This window comes from Hibiscus syriacus, unplaced genomic scaffold (genome assembly GCF_006381635.1).
Source record: "Hibiscus syriacus cultivar Baekdansim isolate YM2019G1 unplaced genomic scaffold, ASM638163v2 tig00111633_pilon, whole genome shotgun sequence".
Taxonomy (NCBI): Eukaryota; Viridiplantae; Streptophyta; class Magnoliopsida; order Malvales; family Malvaceae; genus Hibiscus; species Hibiscus syriacus.
In genome coordinates this window covers 885,528-911,831 of record NW_024063139.1, presented here as the reverse complement: position 1 = coordinate 911,831, position 26,304 = coordinate 885,528, and the positions used below count along the sequence as shown (strand labels likewise).

At 32.3% G+C, this 26,304-nt stretch overlaps 1 protein-coding gene and 1 pseudogene across 1 annotated transcript; one reads left to right on the top strand and one right to left on the bottom strand.

The window, feature by feature from the left end:
• Window positions 1-4,980: 4,980 nt before the first annotated feature.
• Window positions 4,981-5,404, bottom strand: LOC120166209 (auxin-responsive protein SAUR76-like). Its single transcript, XM_039175534.1, has one exon. It carries the CDS (start codon window positions 5,360-5,362, stop codon window positions 4,982-4,984), a length of 381 nt encoding a protein of 126 aa, XP_039031465.1. The 5' UTR covers window positions 5,363-5,404; the 3' UTR covers window position 4,981.
• Window positions 5,405-18,024: 12,620 nt separating this feature from the next.
• On the top strand, window positions 18,025-24,666 carry LOC120166232 (annotated as a pseudogene).
• The last annotated feature ends 1,638 nt before the right edge of the window (window positions 24,667-26,304 follow it).

The following is a 26,304-nucleotide window of genomic DNA, read 5'->3' as shown; positions in this document are numbered from 1 at the left end:
CAAACACCAAAAATTTTGAACCAACCAATTTTTTTAGATCAAAACCCAAAACTTTGAGCTTGTTCATCATCTATTTATCCGTAAAACCATTGTTTGAACCTTACAAACACCAAAAACCTTAACCTAACCTGTTTTTTAATATCAAAACCTCTAACCCTAAATTTAAGACTCTTCCCCTTCTTCTTTTCTCTAACTGGTTCTTCTTCTATTCCCCAAAATCCCAAATATTAGACATTATTCATCCTCAAACCCTAACCCTAAATTTGTGACTCTTCCCCTTCTTATTATTCTTCTTTAATCATTCTTCTTCTGTTCCCCCAAATCTTAGACATTATTCATCTCAAACACTAACCCTAAATTTGAGACTATTCTTCTTTTTTTTAACTAATTTTGCTTCTTCTTTAACTGATTCTTCTGTTCCCCAAAATCCCAAATCTCAGGGACTGTTCATCCTTTTCTTCATTACCATTTACCAGAGACGGTTCCCAAAACTGATTTGTCTCATGTTCCCCTTCTCATCTACGAAACGTTTTCTGTTTATTTTCTTTTCCACTTGTCCATTCAAAACCTACCTTTTTAGGGCTTCATGGATAATTTGTCTTTCGAGTTGAACTTTTAAGGTAATATGAGATTTTTAATTTATTTTTTATTTTTTATTTTTTATTTCAAAATAATAATTTTTATCCTTTGTAGGGGATGTAAATGATCAAATGTTCATTTTTTTAATATTTTTATTTTTATATAAAATATATTTCCTAATATATTTAATTTTCTTATAAGGGGATGTAAATAATCCTTGTGAATGTATTTTTGCAATTGAAAAGTTGTTGTGTGATGCTCATAATGATCCTTGTGAAGGTATTTCTGCAATGGCAGAACCCATGCTTAAACTATATGAGAAATATTAGTATGATCACTCAATGATTTTGTATTTTGCTGTTTTACTTTATCCTCGATATAAATTTCAACTTCTGAAGGAGTTGTACAATGTTCTTTATATAGAGGACGAGGTTTAACGAAGGGTAAGTCTCATTTATAATGAGTTTTTTGAGTTATATGTATTTTATTCAAAAAATGCACCTTGTGGTTCTTCTTCTTCTTCTGTCCAAAGTAACAAATCTTTAGACAGAAGTGGGTCAAGTTCCAATCAGCCTCGATCATTTAAAAAATCAGATCTATTTCAAGTTAGTTTTTAGAATTTCATATTCAATTTTATTTATTTTATTATGTTTGTAATCACTAATTATTTTGTTTTGTTTATTTTTTCATAATTTTAATGCCAATTTAGTTGCTTCAAGGAGTGATCGATCAGACATTGACTCTTACATCAGTTTGCCCTTTGTCCCTCGTGCTAGAAAATCTGACTTTGATATTTTGGATTATTGGAAAAATCAAAGTATTTCTTATCCGGTACTTTCTCGCATGACGAGAGATATATTGGCTATTTCAATTACTTCAATTGCATATGAATCGTCCTTTAGTATGGGGGTTGAATTTTGAACAAGTTGAAAGCTAAACTATTACCTAAAATGTTGAGATTTTTGTAATAACTCGTAATTGATTGTATGGTTTTGAGCCAGAGAAAAAGGATAAAGATTATCTTACCGTGGTTAATGAGTCTGCTTTGTAAAGGTAAATTTTTTTTTATTTCTAATTTTAATTTCATTAATTTTCGAACTGCTTATTAATGATTTTAATTTGAATTTTGTAGGGTGTTTAACAGTAAGTTAAAACATTGGAATTGGTTTGTGAATGCTTTTGTCTTGTTTCTTCCCTTTAAAGGTAACTTCTGTTTATTTATGTTTATTCAATTAATTTTTCGATATACTTATTAATGCTTTTGTTTTTTGTATGGTGCCTTACAAGTTACAACAATCATCATGCTAAATGCTTCTTGAATGATTATGTCCTGATATATTTCTTGATTTAGAAATGTTTGTTAAATGTTTGATTATGTAAGGGTTTGATAAAGTCGGAAATGTTTGGCACTGTTGGCCATTATATTCTCTATGGTTTTACCATTGACTGCATGTTTGTTTAATGCAGAAATGTTGTTTGTTGCCTGTTGGTTGTTGTTGCCTTGTAAATTATTGTTGGTCTAACTTAAATAAATTCTTGTAACTTATAAATTCTTTTCTAAATAGTTACTCATGTTAAATTATGTTGGTGGCATTTCAACTTTTAAAACTGAAAAGTTGCCCATAATTTAACGATGTTGACATCATTTAGATATTTTGATACAAAAGTCCGATGAAAAAAATTTATGGTAACAAAGTAAGACTTTTAGCCTTATAAAACTTTTGTTATAATGTATGAGATCTTAAATTTTAACCTTTTTTTTCATTTTATTGTAATTTTATTTTATTGAACAGTCATAAATTTTATGTTATTCAAATTTTCAATTAAATGTTATTCAGATTTTAGATATCAACTAAATTCATCTTTTATATTATGTTATATATATATTATAATTTTTAGATAAATTATCTTTACATTATTAATTAATTATTGCATAAAACATAAATTAAATTATAGTTTACATTTAAATTAATTTTATTAATCATGTTCAATGTCAATAAATTATTCTAACTTGTAATCATTATAATTAATTTAATTAATCATGTTCAATAAATTAATTAATTAATAAAATAAAATTAATGATTATATTGAAGATTTATAACATAAGAATCAAAATATAAGAATTATAATTAATATAATAAGTTCATTTATTAATTTAATTATCATAATTAATATTTTATTATAACTTTTAAAAATTAATCATATTAATTAGCATAATTTATTATAAACTCAAAATCTCACAACTTCATTAATATCTTATAATTTCATCAATAGTAATATATAAGTTAGATAAATATCAAGTTGGATAAATATTAAATCAATTCAATAACAAGTCAGATCATTTACAGGTTGAGTCAATTACAGGTCAGGTTCATAACAGGTCGTGTAATACCAGTTATTTACCAGGTTAGTCTCGAGTTCGGGTTCATATCTGTCGGATGCAAGTCGGGTTCGGTTATCATATTTTCGGTTCAATTCGGATTTAAGTCATTCTCAGATCGGGTGCACATCAAGATCAAATCTATAATTTTTAGGTCTAATTCGGGTTCAAGTCAACACCAATTCCAACTCGAGTCGGTTTCGAATTGTCACAGCTCAAGTAAAAAGTAATTTTAACTTAAATTGATTTAAGTTATTTTTACAAGTCGGATCAACTTTTTACATCCCTATTGTCATGTAGCCTACATCGTACTTGACTGATGGACCGGTATAAAGACTAGTATACCCTACACTCGCAGCTCTTATTACGCACACAGAGGGGAGCGTTTGGCGCATCTTTTTCACTAAAAAGCCGCAAACACCGGAATTTCTCTTTATGGAATTTAGCTGCCGGGCTTTGTCCTTTTCCTCTTCTTCCAAGGGCATTTTCGTCATTCTATCTTATTTTCATTTTGTTTTCTAACCATCATTTTTGAAATTGCTAAATGCATATAAACTTTTCATTCCGTTAAATTTTATTTAGTTAGAACTTAAATTAAATGTCATGGATCGCTACCCTATACCTCCCAGGGTATGAATCAGGCATTTCACGGAACATATATTTAATTCACATCTACTTAAAAGAAATCAATCCAAGTCAGTGTGAGATTGATGTATGAAAACAAATAATTTTACGTTTACTTAAATAATAAATAAAATTTAATTATCGTAAATAGTTAGCTCTTTCTGAAGTTATTTACACCATCAAATTTATATTCAAATTTGTATCAAACATAAATATTAAGCAATGATAATGAATTATAAATAATCCCTTTTTCCTATATTTTGGAAATGCAATATGAGACAAACAATCATCACTTTAATTAGATGTCATGAATTTTGTTAGTGATGAGGATTACAATTGGCTCTAAATATTTATGTTTATTTCTGAAATTTTAGGGATGGGTAAATAATTATATTATTAAAATAGAAATAAAGTAATAAATGAGTTATTCAATGGGTAATTTTTTTTTTAATTTTTATGGAAATTTTATAATTTTGAGGGTTGGGTAGGTGTCCTGACTTATACAGGACCCTGTAAACATTCATTTTATTTCATTTATCTCTCAAAATTTTGTGGATATGGACAATTTTAAGGGTGGCCTGGCCATGGCAGCTTGGCAAACGCGTCGCAGATGCTAATGCGCTTTGGGGAACAAAATTTTCGCGTCTTCCACTTACCAAAATCTTCACCCCGACCGCTCTCAAATAAATTACTAATATATATAGTACCTAAAGATTTAAACTCGATTGTTTTTAAATTACAATACGATATATTTAAGGCATAACACCAAAAGTAAATGTCTAAATATTAAATTAAACAATTATTTTTTTTATATTTTTTTAAAAAAATTAAGTTTTAATATTTTAATATAAAATAAAAAAATTCTTTTATGGATGAAAATCGTTAGTCAATAAATAATTATTATTTTAAAATAAAGATTTTATATTTTAAAATAAATAGTTCAGATTGAAATACTGTTAACAAAGAATAAAAGTTAAAATGATTATTTAATTAAATATTAAAAAAAAATTTGACCGTATATCTATATGTAAATATGATTTATATTCTACAACTTTTATATATATATTTGGATTGGTAAAATAAATAAAGAAAAAACGCATCTCTAACAAACCAATCATTGGCCATTTGAACCATATATTTTCTTAATATATAAATAGTGAATATTATAATTCAATTCCATGACTGATCAGCTTTTCAAAATATTAAACGACAATGATACAAAAATGTAAACCCACCACCACAGGCTGACAGATGAGGTGGCTGCCGGTGAGAACTCCGCTAAACTAAATGCTCACCGTAGAAAGTTGACACTAACTCGCCGTCTCTTTCTAACATCGCACTATAACCATATCAATATTATTACACGATCAGTGTACAATTACGATCAAGACGAAACAATCAACAAGCGTAAAACTCGGCGAGCTCTTCCAAAGACTCCGGTTGAGGGTCAGCATTCTCGAGCATCCAGAGAAAGTGCTCAAACAAGACGACCTCGCACGACACGTTGATGACGGCGCTGTCGTTCTCGTCCAACGACCGTTCCATGAGTTCGCGGAACAGAGGGTTGCCGATAATGTAGGAGCTAATGAGGTACCGTCTCCGGGATTTCCCAACGTAGACGGGGTGGAGATTGGAGGATGAATCTTCGTTGTTGTAGATGGCGTCGGAAGCTGCCACCGCGGTGGTCGACGTCGGGGAGCGGCTTTGCTTGTTGTTGAATGAGTTAAGCTTCTTTAAAACTGACAAGAGCTTCGTTAGCTTGTTGCTGCCTTTCGCCATTCCTCCAAATGGGTGAGCTTTAAGGGTTTGCAAAGAGTGCTTTTTTCCGTTTAGGTTTTTGGCTTAGTAGAGAAAAAGAGGTACTGGTGAGCTAAGAGAAGAAGAAGAAGGTTCGTTTATAAAGGGTTTGAGGAAAGGGCTTGAGCTGGTTGCAAGGGTCAGTATTTGATCGAGCTAAGATAAAATATTTCGCGTTACTTCAATATATAAGTTGTAATTTATAAATTAAATTTTATTTGAAGTTTTTTAGTCGAATTTTTGTTTAAATGTTATTGTAAATATTTATAATAGTATTTATATTATTTGATTTTAATTTAAATGGTTCTTTATAGTCATATATGATGTACATATACATTTCTTGAAATTTTTATGTTCAATACACATACATCATGTATGCAACGATTTAAACTTGAAAATCAATCCATTAATTATTAAAATTTTTAAGTTATTCGAGTTTTATTAAATTTAAAATTTATTTGAGTCTGTCAAGTTCCTCAAATTACAAATCGAGTCAAGTTGAATTCTTTTTTTTTCGTATTAAACCAAATTAAAAATTTTGTTTTTAAATTAAATTTTATTCCCTCCTAACTGGTAAGTTGGTATGAGATGCTTGCTTAGAACCCTAGTTCGGGTTTATTAGTATTTGTCTCTTTGATTTAATATTGATCTTACATAGTGAAAATATAATTCAATTCTAAATCGATCTCAAAATTTTAATAAAAAAACATGTTAGATAGATAAAATTATTATCCCTGATTATTAATTAAACTCAATTAAAATTATTTATCATATTATTAACAATCAATTTGTCTAGTGAGATAAAACATCAAATCTCTTAAGTAAGGTTATATTTTCAAATCCTGATGTTTACAAATCGAGCAAATTATGTAAGAGGGTCGTTTTCGTTTTCGTTCTCGCTTCTAAGTACCCACAAATTAAATGATCAATAAATCAGATATAGATAATTATACATAAAAAATTATTTAACATATAATATCATATAAATTTCAAAATGTTTATATATTTATATCATATATATTTATTAATTTTTTATTATCTAATCATATCATGTCAAACATTTGTTATGTTTAATTTTTATCGAATAAAATATTAGATGATTACGACAGACATGTGCAAGAGTGTGGAAAGGGGTTTGAAATATGTTATATCCAAATTAATTTAATTTTTATCCCTTTGTTTATTTTCTTATTCTTTCATAAGATTCTTAATCCACTGTTTTATATATTGACTTTACTCTCAACCTTTTCAATTTTCTGGTGAGAAATTGGCCTCTACCGTCAAATGCAATGGAAAATAGTTGAAATTAACACTAGAATTGTATGTGTTATACGTAAAATTAGTCCGTGCATTCAATAATTAATTAGTCTAATAATATGAGAAACTAATTTTTTAAATAAGATCAGAGTTTACATTTTTAACGTTGTTAATGAAAAATTATTTTAAAATCAGATGTTTTAATACTGACCTGAATAGTAAATACTAAAATAAGATAATTGCTATAAACCTTTATAGTATTCAATAAAAAATAAAACAGATCAAGAAGCCTAATTTCATTGCAATCTCAACCAGAGAAGCCTGGTTAATATTGAATTAAAAAACATTTTTTTCATTGTTCAAATTCTGTTGAGTTAATCGATCGACGAAATAGCCAAGAGGGGGATGAATAGACAATTAAAATTTTGGTGGAAGCTTTTGCAGAAAATAAAAATATTTGCATAGTGATTTAGAGTGGTTCGACTTTCTCAACTAAAGCCTACGCCCACTACCTTAGCTATCCACACTAAGGATTTTCCAACAAATTCACTAATTTATTCTTTCTTTTGAGGACAAAGAGTAACCTTACAACTCCCTCAAGAATTATACCCAAAATTCTTGAGAACACTCTCTCCCAAAGAGAAATACACAAATTTGTAAACTTACAGAAAAACCTCTCTAGACAAGATGTTTGCACAATTCTAGAACAAAGAAAGAACACTCAAGAATGAATACAATTGAGTACAAGTAGTGTTCTTGAAAGCAAAATGATTATAAAATGAAAAATAGGCTTGAAATGCTCAAACAATAAGTTTAAGGCTTTCTCTTTGATTCTCTCTCTTTTCTCTTCTTAATTGTTGTTGATCAATGGCTCCTAAGCTTGTTTAAATACTCCTTGGATCACTTCTGAACGTCGGGGATCATTAGTGGAGTCAATAGAGCCGTTATTGTGTGAAAACAATTAAATAAAACAGTTAGGAACGTGTGTGCATCGGTATACCATTAAGGTGCATCAGTACACTAGGTGTAAAATTCAAATATTTCGACCGTTATAAGACTTAGTGCATCGGTACACTAGGGGTGCATCGGTACACTAATTACATTCGATGTTTCAAACAAGCCAGGAGTGCATCGATGCATGGTATGTGCATCGGTACACAAAATGCATTCGATGTTTCAAAATATTCAAGAGTGCATCGATGCATGGCTTGTGCATCGGTACACAAAATGCATTCGAAATGGGTGTGTACCGATGCATCAATGAGTGCATCGGTACATCCCTTCATAAAATTGATTTTTGGCTTGTTTGTGGTTTGAAATATTTTGTAAAAATTGTTTCAAAAATATTTTAAGTATAAAACACAATTTTACACTTTAGTAAGGATTGAAATTGATCTTTAAAAACTTGGAGTAATATTTGTGATATTCGAATAATTGAATCGAATATACTTTAAAAATAATTATAAAATTTTAAAATTTAATAACACTTAATTTGTTATATCGAAACATCAAAATGTTTTCAACAAATTCACTTTTCTATTTTTTAATAGAATTCATTAGTTTTTTTTCTCTATCGGTTCCAAGGTTTTGCCTTGATTAATCCAAATTGATCTGTGTCGCACACCTGTTATGGTACTGGACTCGAACTCTAAACCATGCTTAAGCGATATCAAGCTGCTTATAATTTGAAGTAGCTAATTTTTATTAAAAGAAAAATATCTAAAGTTACAACAAATGTTTATAACCATAATAGTTAACTTAACACAAAATTAGGATAATTTTCTATACCTATTGACATAATAAACTAGTCACTCTGTTTAGAAATTAAGATTCAATGAATAACATCTTGAAGATACTCGTTTTTTTCATTTGAATATTATTTATATTTTATTATTTTTATTTTTATTATTATTATAATTTTTATTATTATTATTAAAAAAAAATTTACTATTCTAGACAGGCCTAATACCCGAGGCCCACTTACAATCAAACCCAAACCGGGAGCCCAATGAAAACCCTAAATTAATTAGGGTTTGTATCATCCCAGCCGCCGCTCTCCTTGCCAGCCGTTGGATCTAGGTTAAATCCAACGGCCCAGATGGTTCCAGATGCAAACCCTAGGGTATGATACCCTAGGACCACGCGGCGCCGCCTCTGCTTCCAGCCGCTCCACGTTGTCGATGCTGCTGCCACGACGTCCACCAAAGGCTTCTAGAAGAGCCCTTCCAGCCGCACACGTCGCTCTACAGTGAGTCACCACTGGAAGTCTGGTGACTCACTAAACAACCACCTTATTAACTGGTCCGATAGCCACACCGTCGATGGCTATAAAAGCCATCGACCACCTGCAAACAAGGAGAGATCCAACAGCCACAGAGAAGAAAAAAAAGCAATCCAGTAACCACAAATCACCAAAACAGTAAGGAAAAGAGAGAAGAGAAACTTACCGAGGGAACAGCGGTCATCAGAGCCTCTTTGCGCCGTCAGAAAGCCAAAGGTCGAAGGTAAAAAAATTAGATCTACGTATTTCAGTAGTATTTTAGGCTAAAAAACCTCAGGATTTAGCTTTAGGGGAAACCAGGCTTTAATTTGGTGTGGGTTTTGTAATTTTCGGCCACCAGATGTGGTGGCCAGCGGCGGATTTGGCGGTGGCCGATCGGAGGTCGTTTCCCTCCGGTGAGGGAAATTAAGAGAGAAGGGAGAGAGCTCTTCTTCTCTCATTTTTGAGAGAGAAGAAGAAGAGAAGAAATGAGAGTGTTGGCCCGTAGGGCCAGCCATTTGGGGATCATATACCCCATCCAAACCGATGTCGTTTTAGGTGGGGGTATATGCGTAATTTACATATGTGGACAAACCTCGTCTGCAGTCCCTCAGATTTGTAATTTTATAATTTAGTCACTAAATCAATTTATGATCCTTTTAATCCGGTTTAATAATTTTAATCTTATTTATTTTAGTCCTTTGCATAATAATAAATATTTTAGGGAAAATAACATGTTTAGTCATCTAATTTTATTAATTAATATTTTAACCCCTAATCGCATGTTTTAATTTATTTTAATTTGATGTACGAATTTGACATAATATTATTTTAGTCACTAAATTAATAAAAGGGTAGAATAACATGTTTAGTCACTAAAATTTCAAGTAATTAATTACGAATTAGGACGTTTATTTCTGATATATTCTAATTTAGTCATTAGCTTTAAAATTATTAGTTTTTTTTATATTTTTATATAGTTTTAATTTTCATTTATTTTAGTAGTTGATTTAATTTGCAATATATATTTATTATTAATATATGTATATAGTAAATAATATTTATTTATATTTTTAAATTTTTTTATAAAATAAAAATATAATAATAATCCTATTTTAATAATATTAATGAAAAGGAATGTCTTAAAACACCTAGAAGTCATTTTTCTGATATTTTTTATAAAATATATTAATTTTTAAAGAAATATTTTATTTATATTTATTTATTTTTTAATATCGAAGAAAAGAGCTGTCTTAAAGCACCTAGAAGTTCTTTTCTGATATTTCTAAATAAATAAATATCTTATTTATATAAAAATTAATAAATTTTCTTATAATTATACCAGTAAATTTGAAATGACATAATTATAGATTAAATATATTTTTGAATATTTAAATTTATAATAATAGAGACAAATTATAATTAATGAGTACCAAATTTTGGGCGTTATAGGGGTACTAATCATTCCCTAAACGTAATCGACCACGAATCCTTTTTATTAAAATTTTTTGGTTATATTCAGATCAGTTTTATCTTTTAAATTATGTTTTATTCAAAACTATTTTAAAAGATTGTTTTTAGGTATTTGACCTACCTGACCCAAAAGATAATGACGACTCCCAAAATATTTTTTAAAACAAAATCATTTATTTATTCGGGTTATTTTTCCCGCCAAGTTAAAAATTTCGTGCCCGAGAAAAAACCAGTTACGACACATCTGATATTTTATTATTCTTCACGTGCAACTACATCATAACCAACTTATATATCAGCTATGACTTCAAGCTTACTCAATCTTTTAATTTCCTATAACAACATTCATAACAGAATCCAAAACAACTATAACAACTCACACCACACTAAATGTGAAAAACTTATTTTCTCTTCTTCTTCTTCCCGTGGGTGAGAGTGTTCCTCCATAGTTTAAGGTAAGCTTCATCTAGCTCATGTTTTCGGTTGATTTTGGTTGGTTCTTGTAACCTTAAGTAATAGGTAAGCTTAAGAAAATGTTATATGAGATTAAAACTATGAAATAGAGGAAATATTGGAGATTTAAGAAAATGAGTTTTAAAATGATATGTTGTTATATGAGTGTTTGTTTATGTTTATTTGTAAAATTGACTTGTAAAAGAGGTAAATGAAATATTAGAAGCATTGGATAGGATTAATAACATACTAGAAAAAGTGGTGTGATTCTTAGAATTGAATGTTCTTGGAAGAGTTTAGATGTTTTAAGAAACTAAATGAAAGAAAGTTTGTATGGATAGGTAAATAAGAGCCTAATGGTATTGTATGGTGTAAACATACCAAAATTGGACCCTATTTGGGTGATATTCGGGCTAAAAACTGGAAATTCTAGGCACGAGTATTGGTATTGATAGAACAATACCGATACTATAGTTTTAAAATTAGTAGAATCTGTAGAGTAGTATTGATACCGATTCAAGTGGTATCGATACCAAGAGGGGAGTATCGATACCATAAGGATGGTATCAATACCATTTGATCACAGAATGCAAAAAATGGTATCGATATCGTAATAGAGTATCGATACCCTAGTATAATAGTATCGATACCATGGTGGGAGTATCGATACTAGTGAGCCAGAAATGTTAAAAATAGGCTGATATTGTATAGAAAGCTAATAATATGTACTCTTGAGTAATGTTTGAGTATAATTGTTAGGAAATATAATAACAATTGATATTGTATGTGTCTTTTTGGGATGCTTGAGTAGATCAAAATCAAGATCCTGAGTCAAGCAAACTAAAGGCAAATGCAAAGTACCAGAGTGATAAACTTTGCATTTTGGGTATAATAACGAGACAATACAGGTGAGTGCATTTAATTATATACGTATATGTTATGGTAGTCATAGTTGTATGATTTATTAATGTAAGTATGGTGATTACCAAATGGCACTAAGCGTGCAAAAACTAAGAAATTCATATTAAGTGTATGAATTTCTGTATGGGCACTATGTGTGCAAAACTAATAAATTCATACTAAGTGTATGAATTTTCGTATGGGCACTATGTGTGTAACTAAGAAATCCATACGAAGTGTATTAATTTTGTATGGGAAATATATGTGAAATTATCAGAAGTTCATAATAAGAAGGTGAATTGTCGTATTGGTAATGGATGAGTAATCCACGTAAATTATAGTAAGATTTTGGGATTATTTCATGGGCACTATAGGTATAAACCATAGAATGTATAATGACTGAAAGAGTTAATTGATATTATGAATAATTATTATAGTAGAAACTGGTCTAAAATAAAATATTAATAGGCCTAACGTGCATTTACCAGAAATGTGTCAATTATGCCAGTTAGATGAACGGTTAAAGATTGTTGAGTAAAAGATAACTGGCCTAGCTGTGCATTTGGCAGAAATGTTTCAATTATGCCAGTTAGATGAATGGTTAAAGACAGTTGAGTAAAAGATAAATGGCCTAGTTGTGCATTTGGCAGAAAGGTGTCAATTATGCCAGTTAGATAAATGGTTAAAGACCATTGAGTAAAAGATAAATGGCCTAGCTGTGCATTTGGAATAAATGTGTCAATTATGCCAGTTAGATGAACGGTTAAAGACCGTTGAGTAAAAGATAAATGGCCTAGCTGTGCATTTGGCAGAAAGGTGTCAATTATGCCAGTTAGATGAACGGTTAAAGACCGTTGAGTAAAAGATAAATGGCCTAGTTGTGCATTTGGTAGAAAGGTGTCAATTATGCCAGTTAGATGAACGATTAAAGATCGTTGAATAAAAGATAAATGGCCTAGCTGTGCATTTGGAAGAAATGTGTCAACTATGGCAGTTATATGAACGGTTAAAGACCGTTGAATAAAAGATAAATGGCCTAGCTGTGCATTTGGCAGAAATGTGTCAATTATACTAGCTAGATGAACGGTTAAAGACCGTTGAGTAAAACATAAATGGCTTAGCTATGTATTTGGCAGAAAGGTGACAATTATGCTAGTTAGATGAATGGTTAAAGACCGTTGAGTAAAAGATAAATGGCCTAGCTATGCATTTGGTAGAAAGGTGTCAATTGTGCCAGTTAGATGAATGATTAAAGACCGTTGAGTAAAAGATAAATGGCCTAGCTGTACATTTGGTAGAAATGTGTCAATTATGCCAGTTAGATGAACGGTTAAAAACCATTGAGTAAAAGATAAATGGCCTAGCTGTGCATTTGCAGACAAGTGTCAATCATGCAAGTTAGATGAAGGTTTAAATACCTTTGGGTAAAAGAATAAAGGAATTATAATGCATTTGGATATAAACGGTGCATAAATGGTATGAACGGATGTCATATAGATATAAAAGGTACAACAATGCATAATTAGTATGAATAGATGTTATAAAGAAAAAACGTAAACAATACATAATGGGTATGAGAGGACACCCAAATGAAAATACAAAATGGTGTGTTAATAGTATTTAAGATGCTGCCCATATGATTATAAAAGATACATGATCAATTGACACTTTGGTGCAATACATGTAGTAAGTTTTAAATTGACGTACACCGTGCAAATAAAGAATAATTAGGGAAAAATATATAGAAAGATAGATAGGCCATCAGGTCCTTATAGATTTTTCAACCTTAAATCGTCATTCAATATTCATAAGATATTTATGTATAAAGTTTGATATCTTTGCAGTAATATGTCTCACTAAGTAATACTTAACATGTGTTGATTTCTCGCGTAGGTAAAGACAAAGATTAATTGCGCAAGAAGTGCAGCAGTAGCAGCAGCGATCATCAATTAAGGTGGACCCGTCAGTAACGTTAGGACAATCTTATTCCTTTTGGAAACTTAGTTGGCATGTATGGAACTAAATTAAATATTTTGTAATGTATTTAAATTGATAGTTTTAGTATTTTACTTATATGAACATCATACTTCGAAGTTGTTTAAAATTGAACAAATTTTACGGTTTTTCAAATAAGGAACTGTTTTAAAAGTGATGTGACATATGTATCTCGTGAACGGAAGGGTATACGGGAGATGGGTGTTACATTGACAACCACTACTCCTGCACTATCTTCTACAGTTTTCAGCGACAGTGTCATCTTTCCAGTTAAAAGATGCTCCAAACAGTGACTACGACTGGTAAGTAATTTTTGTTGCTTCCATATAAGGAAGTTGGACTCATCAAGAACAATGTTCACTTCCTTGTTAGTGAAAGTGCGCACATCTCGTGAGGAAAACTCCACCGACATATCACCAGAAACTTCGCTCGAAAGACCCAATGGAATAATAGAACAAAGTCTCGTAAGAGAACAGATATGATTGGAGGATTTCGTCGACCACTTCATGTGCTTTCTCGGTTTGACCCATGTTGCCCATCAACAACTTGGCATGCTCCTTGACCAATTCACTTCACTTAATGAACAGATTTAGTTTGGCGATTTGCAATTTCCTCCATCTTGCCTCCATATCTTTTTCGACAGCTCGAAAGCATTCTGTTCATGGGTTTTAGAAAGTTTTGATCCTCACCCTTTTTACCTTTTCTGGCATTGTTTTCAAACGTTTTCTTTAACCTTATAATATTATCCATCAACCTTGCTTTCGTAACACCAGTATGAATCGATTTCTTAACAAAATCATAAAATGCATTCATATCAATACAAGGGTCATCCCCTCTTTTAGTAGAGTAATCCAACATACCTTTCAACAGAGCAATCTCGTCGTCTTCACTGAATAACCGTTGGAAATTTTGCTTCTTCGCATCTTCACCAGTTTTTTACGCCTCCTCAACAGCATGATTCACGGTGTTATTCCCTTCTTCCACGACTTTCTTCTTAGATCGTTTCGCTTCCTTGGCATCCAGCTCCGTCTCATCAAGACGTTTTGATGAATAAGCCCTAACGAGAGAAGACAAGGGCTTGTTGGATTTGAGTTTTTGGGTTTGGGGTTTATTTATCATTTTCTTCTTCCTCAGATGAAGATTCAACGTCTTCGTCCTCGGAGGTAGTCTCCTCATCTTCTTCAGAAGTAGAAGCGGTTAGTGGGACTTCAATATGGTATGAAAGATTCGGTGCCATCGATTTTCAATTCTGAGAAAGAGGAAGAGCGAGTTCCATTGAATGTGAAGACCAACAAAACGGAAGAGAGATGGTGCAGAATCATCGACGAATGATACCTTGTTGAGAAATTAAGATTCAATGAATAACATCTGATATTTTATTATTCTTCACGTGCAACTACATCATAACCAGCTTATATATCAGCTATGACTTCAAGCTTACTCAATCTCTTAACTTCCTATAACAACATTCATAACAGAATCCAAAACAACCATAACAACTCACACCACACTCAATGCACACATTAGTAGTGCATGCACACGTTACATGTTAACACTGCATATTCTAGAATGCACTGCATATTCTAGAATGCATATTCCAATACACTGACCAAATAAGAAAATTACTTAAAAACCTATCCAAAAAACTTAAATAAATATAAATACAAATATATATGTTTGTATCCATAAACGAACCACAAAAGAGAATCAAAATTATTAAAAGAGCATTGAAAAACCACATATAAGATTCGAGCAATGCGAGAAGACTATCCAAAAACAAAACTGTGTATCAATCAGATGGTCTAAAGTAGGGAAGATTAGTAAGATAACAAAAAAATCATCTTGATTAGTCGAGGTATCGTCAAATCTAATCCTGAGAAAAAGATAAATAAAAAAGAACGGCCTAACAACTAGTAAAAAAGACTGAAAGCGTACCAAAAGATTGAAAAAACGTTTCGTGAAAAAAGTGAAAAATGTGTCATAGAGAAAAAATTATTATAAACAAAAAATTAAAAATCAATTAAAGATGTAATATTAAAAAAACAATAAATATTGATGATAGATAATCGACGCGATATTGTTGTCGGTCAAGCAAAGATTTAAGTGCAAATAGTAAATTCATGCGTCAACTATTCTATATAAGTTAAACTATTTGTCTGTCTCATGAACTCCATCTTGAGATGATTTATTACAATTTCAAAAAACAAAATAAAAATTAATTACTATTTAAATAGTTAAAATATTTATTTATAAGATATTATCTTACAAAATATATCAATAAATTTTATGTGAAAAATCAAGTTTTGGGGTTGAAGGTCGTTGGTAAAGACAAATGGCGACGATTGAACAACGGCATGTGAGCAACATATGGAATCAAAATCAAATCCATGTCCGAAAATATATGAATCATTCAACAAATGGAATTAGCCTCAAATTAATACCCCATACCCTCTCCATGTGAATTCATATAATATTTACAGAAATTACTAATATCACCAAAATATTTGCTTACTTACGTCTACTTTTAATTAAAAAAATTTATTAAATAACTATATAATTAAACAATCATATCGCAATAGTTGATTCAAGTTTTTTTCCTCCATGTTTGACGCTCGGAGTTATTGGTGTGATATGTTTATGTGCGTTGTTGCCTCACTTGTTCATGTTTTTGCTTATCATGCTATCACTAGGCGATCATTGTTATATTTTACTTATATAATCTCAACTGTATTTGTTCAATCTGTAATTAGCAAGACGTTGTTGATGCGACTTTCGATAAATAATGTATTCTAGTACTACTTTAAAAAAATATGTCGGCATTTTGTTCCACCAGCTTCCAATAAAACACCATTGGATCAATGGATTTGGACATGATTAGTGTATAATTACAAAAGTTTAAGAAGACAAATACTAAATAAGGAGAAGAATAACATACTAAATGTCGACACCTGATATTATAAATATGTAATATCTTAGACATGGATGTACACATCATGATAAAACAACACAAATAAATATCCAATGATGAGTAAAAGAATTGTAAACATTTTTGGACGATAATGCAAATTGATTCTTTTGTGGGAACAAAATATTTTAACTTGCGTAAAGAAATTATACTTAATGTTTACTTTTTATTTCAATTTGGTACATCATTGTTAAAAGTTTAGCGGAACAAAGCATGGTACATCATTGTTAAAATTTATCACTCAACTATCTTCTCACTCTTATTTTGGTCATTGAGTTTAATTTTTTAATTTTGTGACATCATAAAAGTAAACGCTAGGTATAATTTGAAAAAAAAAAAAATTAGGTACCAAAAGAAATAAAACTAATAATTTATATATTAACATGTAGTTTACCCAATATAAAATGTGATACCTTGTTTGGACATTTGAAATCTAAAACAAAAGGTTTGTTTTTTACCCAATGAACCTCGTCACCCGGTGACGAGTTTCAATTTTTTAAACTAAATTCATATTAAAAATATTTAAAAAAATAAGTTTTTATAAGGTGACAAATTTTATAAGAAATATTAAAATAATATCTCATAGAACGCGTCACGATGATTTCGTCATATACCATAAAAAATTGTCGTCGATCTGAAGATAATTTGGTGACACCCCTTTTTCCCTATATAATAGTGGGGCCCACGGTAATGGGCCAAGAAAACCCAATTAAAGTGGTCTCCAACGGGGGTCCACCCACAATTTTCAAATTTTTACTTCTCCTTCAGGTGCGCGCACAGAACGGGAAAATTTAATGTTAAAAAAAACAAAACAAAATAAATAAGGTACCGTTACATTTCCTCGTTCTTCTTTCTTTTAACAAACAAATCCAGAAATGAGAAAACCGTTGTTATTTCCTCAAAAACGAAATTTCAAATTACTTAGAAAACCCTAAAATGAGCATCTGATTTTGAAATCCATTGGTACGTCGCGTGTGTTTATCTGCATTTCGTTGAAATCCTGATTTGGTTTAGGCGATTTTTCGAGAACTAGAATTTAGCAAGATTTCGGATTTCACTGTAAGCGTTTCTATTCTTTTTTCTTTTAATTTCTTGAAAATAGTTCAGTTTTCTTTTTCTTTTTGGTTGGATCGATTTGATGAGGTTAGATTTAAGTTGAAAATAGCAAAAATGAAAGCAAGTAAAATTATTACCTTATATAGAAGTTTGATCTCACTGTTATTTAATATTTGATCTATTTTCCTTGATAATTTTGGGTAGAACTTTTAAGTTCTTTAAGCTGATTCTGATTATTTTTAAAGCATCTTTTTATGTAATTTGACCCTGAGATTAGTTCGGAAGATGGTCGGTACACCAGCCACGCCGTTGTGCAAGATACAACGGACTCCGGAGGCGAACCCCGGCGGAAGAGCTAAGGTTCGGGAGGAGAAAATTCTGGTGACGGTTCGGATGCGACCGTTGAACGAGAGGGAACAGGCAATATATGTTCTTATTATTTTGCATTCTAAACGATATTCTGGACATGTTTTGTTAACTTCCCTGACATCAACTAATTCTCAATGAAGGAATTAATAAATGGTTGGTGAGTGGGTGGGTTAATGGATTGATATATGTTGCTGGACTGTTCTTTTTTAAAAGTACTTGTTCTTCGCAGTTTAGATATACTTCGAAAATTTTGATTGGTTGGAACCTAGTTTCTTTCATTAATGTTTTTCTAATTTTGGATCAAATAACGTTAATGTGGCAGATAGAGTTTTTGATCCATCGAGCTCTACTAGAAAGGTTTACGAGATGGGCTAAGAATGTTGCCTTATCTGCTCTCTTACCGGAATTAATGGTTAGACATGGTTTGTGTGATTTTCCCTATTCATTAGAAGCAAGCAGCTTTGAAAATGGTGTTTAGCAATTTCTTTATTGTGCAGCAACAATTTTTGCATATGGGCAGACAAGTAGTGGAAAGACATTTACAATGAGGGGATAACTGAAAATGCAGTGAAGGATCTATGAACACATAAAAAATGTAAGTAACAATTTGATAAGTAAATAGCTGTATTTGGATTTGTTCTTCATTCTTTCAATAATTTTAATCTTAAAGACTCGGGAGAGAGATTTTGTCTTGAAACTTTCTGCAATGGAGATTTACAATGAGACAGTTGTGGACCTTTTGAAACGTGATTTGGTTGCTTAAACTTTTGGATGATCCTGAGGTACATTTAAGTGAATCATTTTTCTGATATTTCTAAGCTTTTCCTTCTTTGAAACTTTTTTTTTTTGCAAAATATAGAAAGGTACCATTGTGGAAAAACTTGTTGAAGAATGATCAAGGATAGCCAACATTTGAAACACTTAGTTGGAATTTGAAGGTAATTTCATAATTAGGAGATCTAATTAGTTATTTATCTTGTTTGTTAAAATGGCATACACTAGTTTAATCATGAAAATTTTATACTTAATTATGCAGCACAAAGGCAGGTGGGAGAAACAGCTTTGAATGATAAAAGCTCATGGTCACATCAGATTTTCAGGCTAGTAAGATAGAATTGTTTGTTTATTTTCTCGTTCATTTTATTTTTTAGCTTATTTAGAAAATGAATAGTTATTTTGGTAGTATTTTTTTAACGGTTTGGTTTAAATAATTCCCGGTGGAAATCGGACTCCACTAGGGGTCGGCTCTTAGCCCTTACATCTTCGCCTTGATTATGGACGACATCTATTGTGCGACACCAGACGGTGTACCATGGTGTATGCTTTTCGCTGACGACATTATCTTAGTTGCTGAAACAAAATCTGAGTTGAATAGTAGACTGGCTACCTGGAAGACTGCTTTGGAAGAAAAAGGTTTAAGGATCAATATTGAAAAGACAGAGTATTTGTTCAAACTTCAATGGGAACCAAACGATGAAGATGTAGAAGTATGCATAGAAGGACACGTTCTCCCCTCAAAGGATTGTTTCAAGTACCTAGGGTCTATGATACATAAAGATGGGGGTGTAGATGATGACGTTACACACCGTATAAAGGCGGGATGGCTAAAGTGGAGGGCCGCTACTGGAGTTCTGTGTGACAAGAAGGTCCCTCTAAAACTTAAAGGAAAATTTATAGAATGGCAATAAGACCAGCGCTGTGTATGGATCAAATGTTGGGCAACCAAGAAGGATCACGCAAGGAGGATTGAGGCCGCAGAAATGAGAATGCTTCGATGGACATGTGTAGGACTCTGAGGGATAGACGACAACTCTGCTATAGGATGTCCTTGGGGGGTGTCTGTTTCCGAAAAATTGAGGGAGGGAAGACTACGGTGGTTTGGGCATGTCCTTAGGCGACTACCGTCGGATGCGGTAAGGAGGGTAGAGTCGATTACAGTCGACGGTGCCAGAAGGAAATGACGACCAAGGCGAAAGTGGGAAGACTGCTTGAGATCTGATTTGAGGGATTTAGCCCTTACCGAAGACATGACCTCTGATAGGAAATATGGAGGCTAAAGACTAGGATAGTCGAGTAGTGTGGTCACATCTATAGGGTGTATCATCTCTGTCTTCTTTTAATGTCTTTATAGTATTTTCCATGACTTATACTTTTTATACGTTTCTGTTATTGGTATTTATGAAGGATTAGAAGTGGGCTTGCTAACGTTGACTTCTGTGTATCATTCTCTTCATGTTTCCTCTTTTAAATTTAGCCGGATCTTATATTTCTGTCTATATGCAGAGATTCTTTCGCAGGGATTATTATGCAGGGATAATTCCCGTTACAGACGCACATATGATTTTAATGACTGCATATGAATACTGTTTAGCTATGTATTTATGTATTTATTTATACATGCATTGCATTTATCTAAATTTTAATTTTCTGACTGCCGGAGGTCTTCCACGGAAGCTACTCTCAACCTGGCGTTGGGGGTAGCCTACTACCCTATCTCCCCCTTACCCCATACATATGGGAATTGGGTTTTGTTGTTGTTGTTGTTGTTGTAGTTTTTTTAACTTACAAACTGAAAACCAAACCGAAAATCAATCTTCAGTTTTCTTGATTTCTTTTGTTCACCTCCACTAGAAGTTGGTTATATAGATACAAAGTTTATATCTTAGATTTGTCTTAATCAACAAAAATGCCACTCTCTCACCTATAGATTTGCATATTTTCAGGTGTTTTTACTTCAAAGTCACTATTATCGGTCACTTTTTGTTCATATTGTATTCCTCGAGTAACGTGAAATCTTACACTGCTTGGATCATGACTCTTTGCAGACAATCGAAAGTAGTCTTTGTGAAATCTTTTGTTATGCTTTTTTACATTCTTCATGATAAATTATTATTGGATCAAAAGGCAAATGTTGCAGAATCTTGTAGACCTCGCAGGAAGTGAACGTGTCTGTCAGACAAATGCTTACGGTGTAAGATTAAAGGAAGGTAGCCACATCAATCGAAGCTTGTTGACGCTCACAACAGTGATTAGAAAGTTGACGTAAGCTAAAACCATATTGGGCTTTAGCATGCTGCTCTTACTTTTCAATTTTCCTTTTAGTATCGGTGTTGGGCACACTTTAAAACAGGTTATGGGGAGATGATCTTCAAATTTTTTGTAAAAAATGAACGTACATGGCTTGTTTTGTCTGCAGTGATGGAAAAAGAAGTGATCACATACCATATAGGGATTCAAAACTTACACGAATACTGCAAAACTCACTTGGGGGGAATGCTCGTACAGCTATCATATGCACCATAAGCCCGGCTCTAAGTCATGTGGAGCAAACAAGGAATACTCTCTCTTTTGCAACTAATGCGAAGGAAGTTATCAACAATGCCCATGTAAACATGGTAAGATGAATATTCCAAATTCTTTATGTTGTAATATGAACTGTTTTTTTAATTTAATCTTAGTAATCACCTCCTCTGTGTGGAGATCTCTACTACTAGACCAGAAAACCTGTAGAATACAAGAAAACATATGTAGAGATCAGCTCCAATGATGAAAAATGGGACTGAACTAACCGATTGGACCATTTCAACATACAGTTGAAGGTCTGTTTTGTCTGAGAACTGTAATCAGAGGTCATACCAGTTTGACCCTGGTCCTATTTTTTAACATTGATCTACTCCATGTTGTTGAATAACAGCTAGCACTTTGAAGTAAGTTTCCTAACTTTTGAGACTATTCTATGGTGTTATATACTTATATGTTTAAAGCGTGCTGATGTATAAAAATGGTTGAGATGTATGTCTGCTTGCCGTACCAAATATATAAATGCAATGCATTCTGCACACTAGATTGTTCTTTTCATGGTGGATGCATATTTTGTTCTGACAAATTTCTTTTATTATTATACTTTGTGGCTTTCTTTGCAGATTTTTCAGATAAAACGGTGGTAAAGCACTTGCAGAAAGAAGTTGCAAGGCTTGAAGCTAAGCTACGAACTCCTAAGTCTACTTCTGCTTCATGCCTACAGTCTTTATTGATGGAAAAGGAAATGAAAATTCTAAAGGTATAAATTACGTTGCTCACACGCTTCATTTTGTTTAAAGCATCCATGTTCAATATCGTATCTGAAACATTCAGACAAGAGTTGTAAGGAAAATATGAGAGCTGTTTGTACAGGGATTATTCTCGTCTCAATAATTTTGTTAAGAAAACTCTTAACGTGCAGATGGAAAGGGAAATGGAAGAGTTGAAGCAACAGAGAGGCATTGCACATTTCCAGCTAGAAGAAGAAAGAAAGCACGCAAAGTACAAAAGATAAATATTAGCCAACTATTCCAATATAAGTACTTATCCTATGTATGACACTTGAGTCCAGTGTAAGGAGGATCTTGTAAATCTCAAGCTTGTTGCGTTCCAGGGATCGAACCAATATGGATCTTCTGGCAAAGGAGTCAGATGTCTCTCTTTTGATAATGAGTCATTTCCAGGCTCAGTAGATGTTCAGCTTAGGAAAACAGTTGGAAGATATTCGGCACTAAGGCAGTCAGCCACAATGACAGATCCATCCATGATTGTGCATGAAATCTGGAAACTCGAGCAGCGACAGAGACAGCTCTGAGGAAGCAAAGCGTACAATTGAAGTACTACATAAGGACGTTTCTTCCCACAGATTAGGTAATAAAGAAGCTGCTGAAGCAATAGCAAGACGCTGTCTGAAATCAAGGATATGCAGGCAGTTAGGTCTATTCCTGAAGATATTTTGATAGGGAAGGGGATTAACTTGAAAGAAGAGATCACTCGGTTGAACTCTCAAGGCTGCACTATTGAATCGATAGAGAAGAAGGTCGAGAATGTTCAGAAATCTATAGATATGCTGGTTATATCAATTTCAAATGGCAAAGAGACACCAGAGTTTAAGACCGGGGTGAAGAAGAAGAAAATTCTTCCTTTCCCGTTGAAGAACAGAGCGAACATGCAAAATATAATAGGGCCCCATGCTCACCATCGTCTTCTTCTCAGAGGATAACGGAACAAGAAATCGAGAACAAGGCCCCTGAGGATAATGAAATAGTCTCCTCCAGCAGCCAAAGATCACCTGGCTCATTTAAAACCTCTCCTTAGAAGGCCGATGATAGACGAGTCTCGTTAAGAGAGGGAACTCCATCTACGTGGCAAACCTACTCAGTTGATGTGAAGAAAATGCAGAGGATGTTCAAGGATGCAACTGAGGAGAACATACGCAGCATCAGAGCTTATGTCACTGAGCTGAAAGAACGAGTTGCTAAGCTACAATATCAGAAGCAGCTTCTGATTTGCCAGGTGAGAACTCTCAAATTTTTTATGTCAAGCCTAAGCAAACGTCTTGATATTGGTATTTCGTTTGGAAAAAAAAATGACCTGAAACTCGGCCATTTCTTAGGTTTTGGAGCTGGAAGAAGCAAAGGAGGCTGGAAACGACGAGAGCGATAGTTGTTTTCAGTCTCCAAAGCCATGTCAAATAGTGTTTGAGGATCAAAGGAAGCAGATTATCATGTTGTGGCACCTCTTCCATGTTTCGATTACACCGTACACAGTTTTATTTGTTGTTCAGGGGAGACCCAGCTGATCAGATATACATTGAGGTAGAGCTCAGGAGGTTTACATGGTTGGAGCAGCAGTTTGCAGAGCTTGGTAATGCAAGCCCTGCATCAAGGTCAGTATACATATTCTCTCGTAAAGATATGACCATCTAACGATCCTATTAAAAATATCCGTCGACACATATCCGCTTCTAACGTGACAACACTCACTTGACCGGGGCTCCCCCTGATCCTAATCCAAATAAAATAGGATTGATAGCATTTCTAATGTTTAAGAAGGAACGTATGATTTTATTCTTGATGTAAATTAAAGAACTTGTATTATAAACTTAGAGGTACGAAATTACAAAATTTTAGAGAAGAAAATCAAATAATTAATATAACGTACAATAAAATACCTTCATTATAAGGGGGCTTAAATTGTAGGAGATGCGACTACATCCCATTATCCTTCGATTCATTTCTGTCTGGCCATAATTATTGCTTATATGAAAACATATTCATCACGTTCGACACTCATTTCTAATGTATATTTAGACACGTAACCGACTCTCACGTCTGAATGTGGAGATAACAATATTGCTGTGTGGTGTTGAAATTTGTAGTATCAAAGCTCTAAAGCAAGAAAGGGTATCTAGCGAAGAGGGTGAGTTCAAAACTGACAGTAGAAAAGGGAATTGATGCACTTGAAATGGGACGTTCCGGCAGTGGGAAAACAGAGATTGCAGTTGGTTAACAAATTATGGACCGACCCCCTTGAACATGCAACATGTACAGGAGAGTGCCGAATTGGTTGTGAACTTGTCGGATTTTGTGAGTCGGGTGAACATCTCAGCAAAGAGATGTTTGAACTCAACTTTGTTAACCTTCTGATAAGAAATCGTGGATGGGGTGGAATTTGATTTCAACTTGTTGCATTGTAAGAAAAACAGACATATTTAACATAACATCTTTTTCCAACCTCCTTGTTAGATTTGATTAAATTAGTTAGTTAAAACCTGATAATTTTGGATAATGGTTGAAAAAAATCAGATAAGATATCAAATTGATCGCACTTCGCTTGTTCTTTAATCGATTCAACTATTTTTTTTTTATGATCCGTTCAAATGTTATTCTATTATTTCCATTATCATAGATAGAATGATAAAAAAATGGGTAAAATACACAAATGTCTCTCGACTAGGATATTATTTTATTATATCCCCTGACTATTAAAAGTATAGAAAAGTCCTTCGACTATAGATTGTTGTTTTGTTAAGTCCCTCTACTATTAAAAGTTATAAATGGTCACTCAACTATTCATTATGTTCCAAACCCGTTCTTTTTTGTTAAAAAGATAATATTCTGAGCTGAACGTTTACTTGCTGACTATGATATAATAAAATCTGATTATGGACTCCGACTTAAATAACCGTTAATTTTTTAACAAAAATGACGAGTTTGGAACATAATGAATAGTTGAGTGACCATTTTGTAACTTTTAATAGTTGAGGGACTTAACAAGTAACATTCTAGTCGGATGACCATTTTATAACTTTTAATAGTCGAGAGACTTAATAAAATAGTACCATAAAGTCGAGGGACTTTTATGTACTTTACCTAAAAATCGCATACAAATACATTAATATGTATTTTTAGTTATATTTTTTAAGATTTATATAAAATCATAAAAAGATAATATTATTATAAATATTAAATTATAATTTTTAATTATTTACCGAGTTAATACTTATAATTCGTGACTCAAATTTAATTAATTAATACTTAAGTACTTAAAAATACGTGATGATACTAAGACTATACATTTAATATAAATTTTGATTTAAATATTTAATTAATTCAAGTTTAGATTCAGATCAATCACGAATTAAAATTTTTTCAAGTGACTTTCGTAATAAAAGAATTGTTGTTATTCCTTGAGGACCCGAATTTGAGCAGCGTAAATGCCATAAGAGTGTTCATATTAAAAGATTGAAATATATCTTTAAGTAGATACTATTTTGTACTTACCTATATTAATTAAAAAGAAAAAACTTTAGTTGAATTTGTTTTGAGTTCTTGTTTGGACCTTTTTCATACTTGGGCCTTTTCAGGTCGGTTTTCGAACCACTAATCATAATAACAAAAACGAAGTAACAAATAAAAATATATAAGGTCAGGGGGCTGAAATTAAAGCTCTTGAACAGCACGAGTCTAATAAACGAGCAATAAGCAACATGAGTCTAAAACCGAGCAATATCCGTAAGAATAATCATTTAACTCGAAACTGATAGATTTGATTTGATATGATCTAATAAGATTAGATCTTTTTTAAAAATATTCAGATTTAAACCAGGTTATATATTTTAAGGGAGTAGGGTTTAGTTAGATTGAATGGAATGTGAAAAAATTCCGACTCGACAAGACGTAGAGATAATAATATAATTTATTTTTTAATTAAGTTCTTATTTTATATTGGTAGAATCAATTCGAATTTATATTCTAAAAATTTAAGTCTAGTCAAAGTCGAGTGAAGGATATATATTTTTCGGGTTAAATCGGATCATGTGGAGGACATATAAATTTTAGGCTTGAATCGGATTTAGGTGAAGGTTACATATTTTTGAGCCAGGTCAAGTTG

Bases quoted from the DNA above. Each gene is read 5' to 3' on its own strand.
- LOC120166209 (XM_039175534.1), bottom strand. From the start codon at position 5,362: ATGGCGAAAGGCAGCAACAAGCTAACGAAGCTCTTGTCAGTTTTAAAG.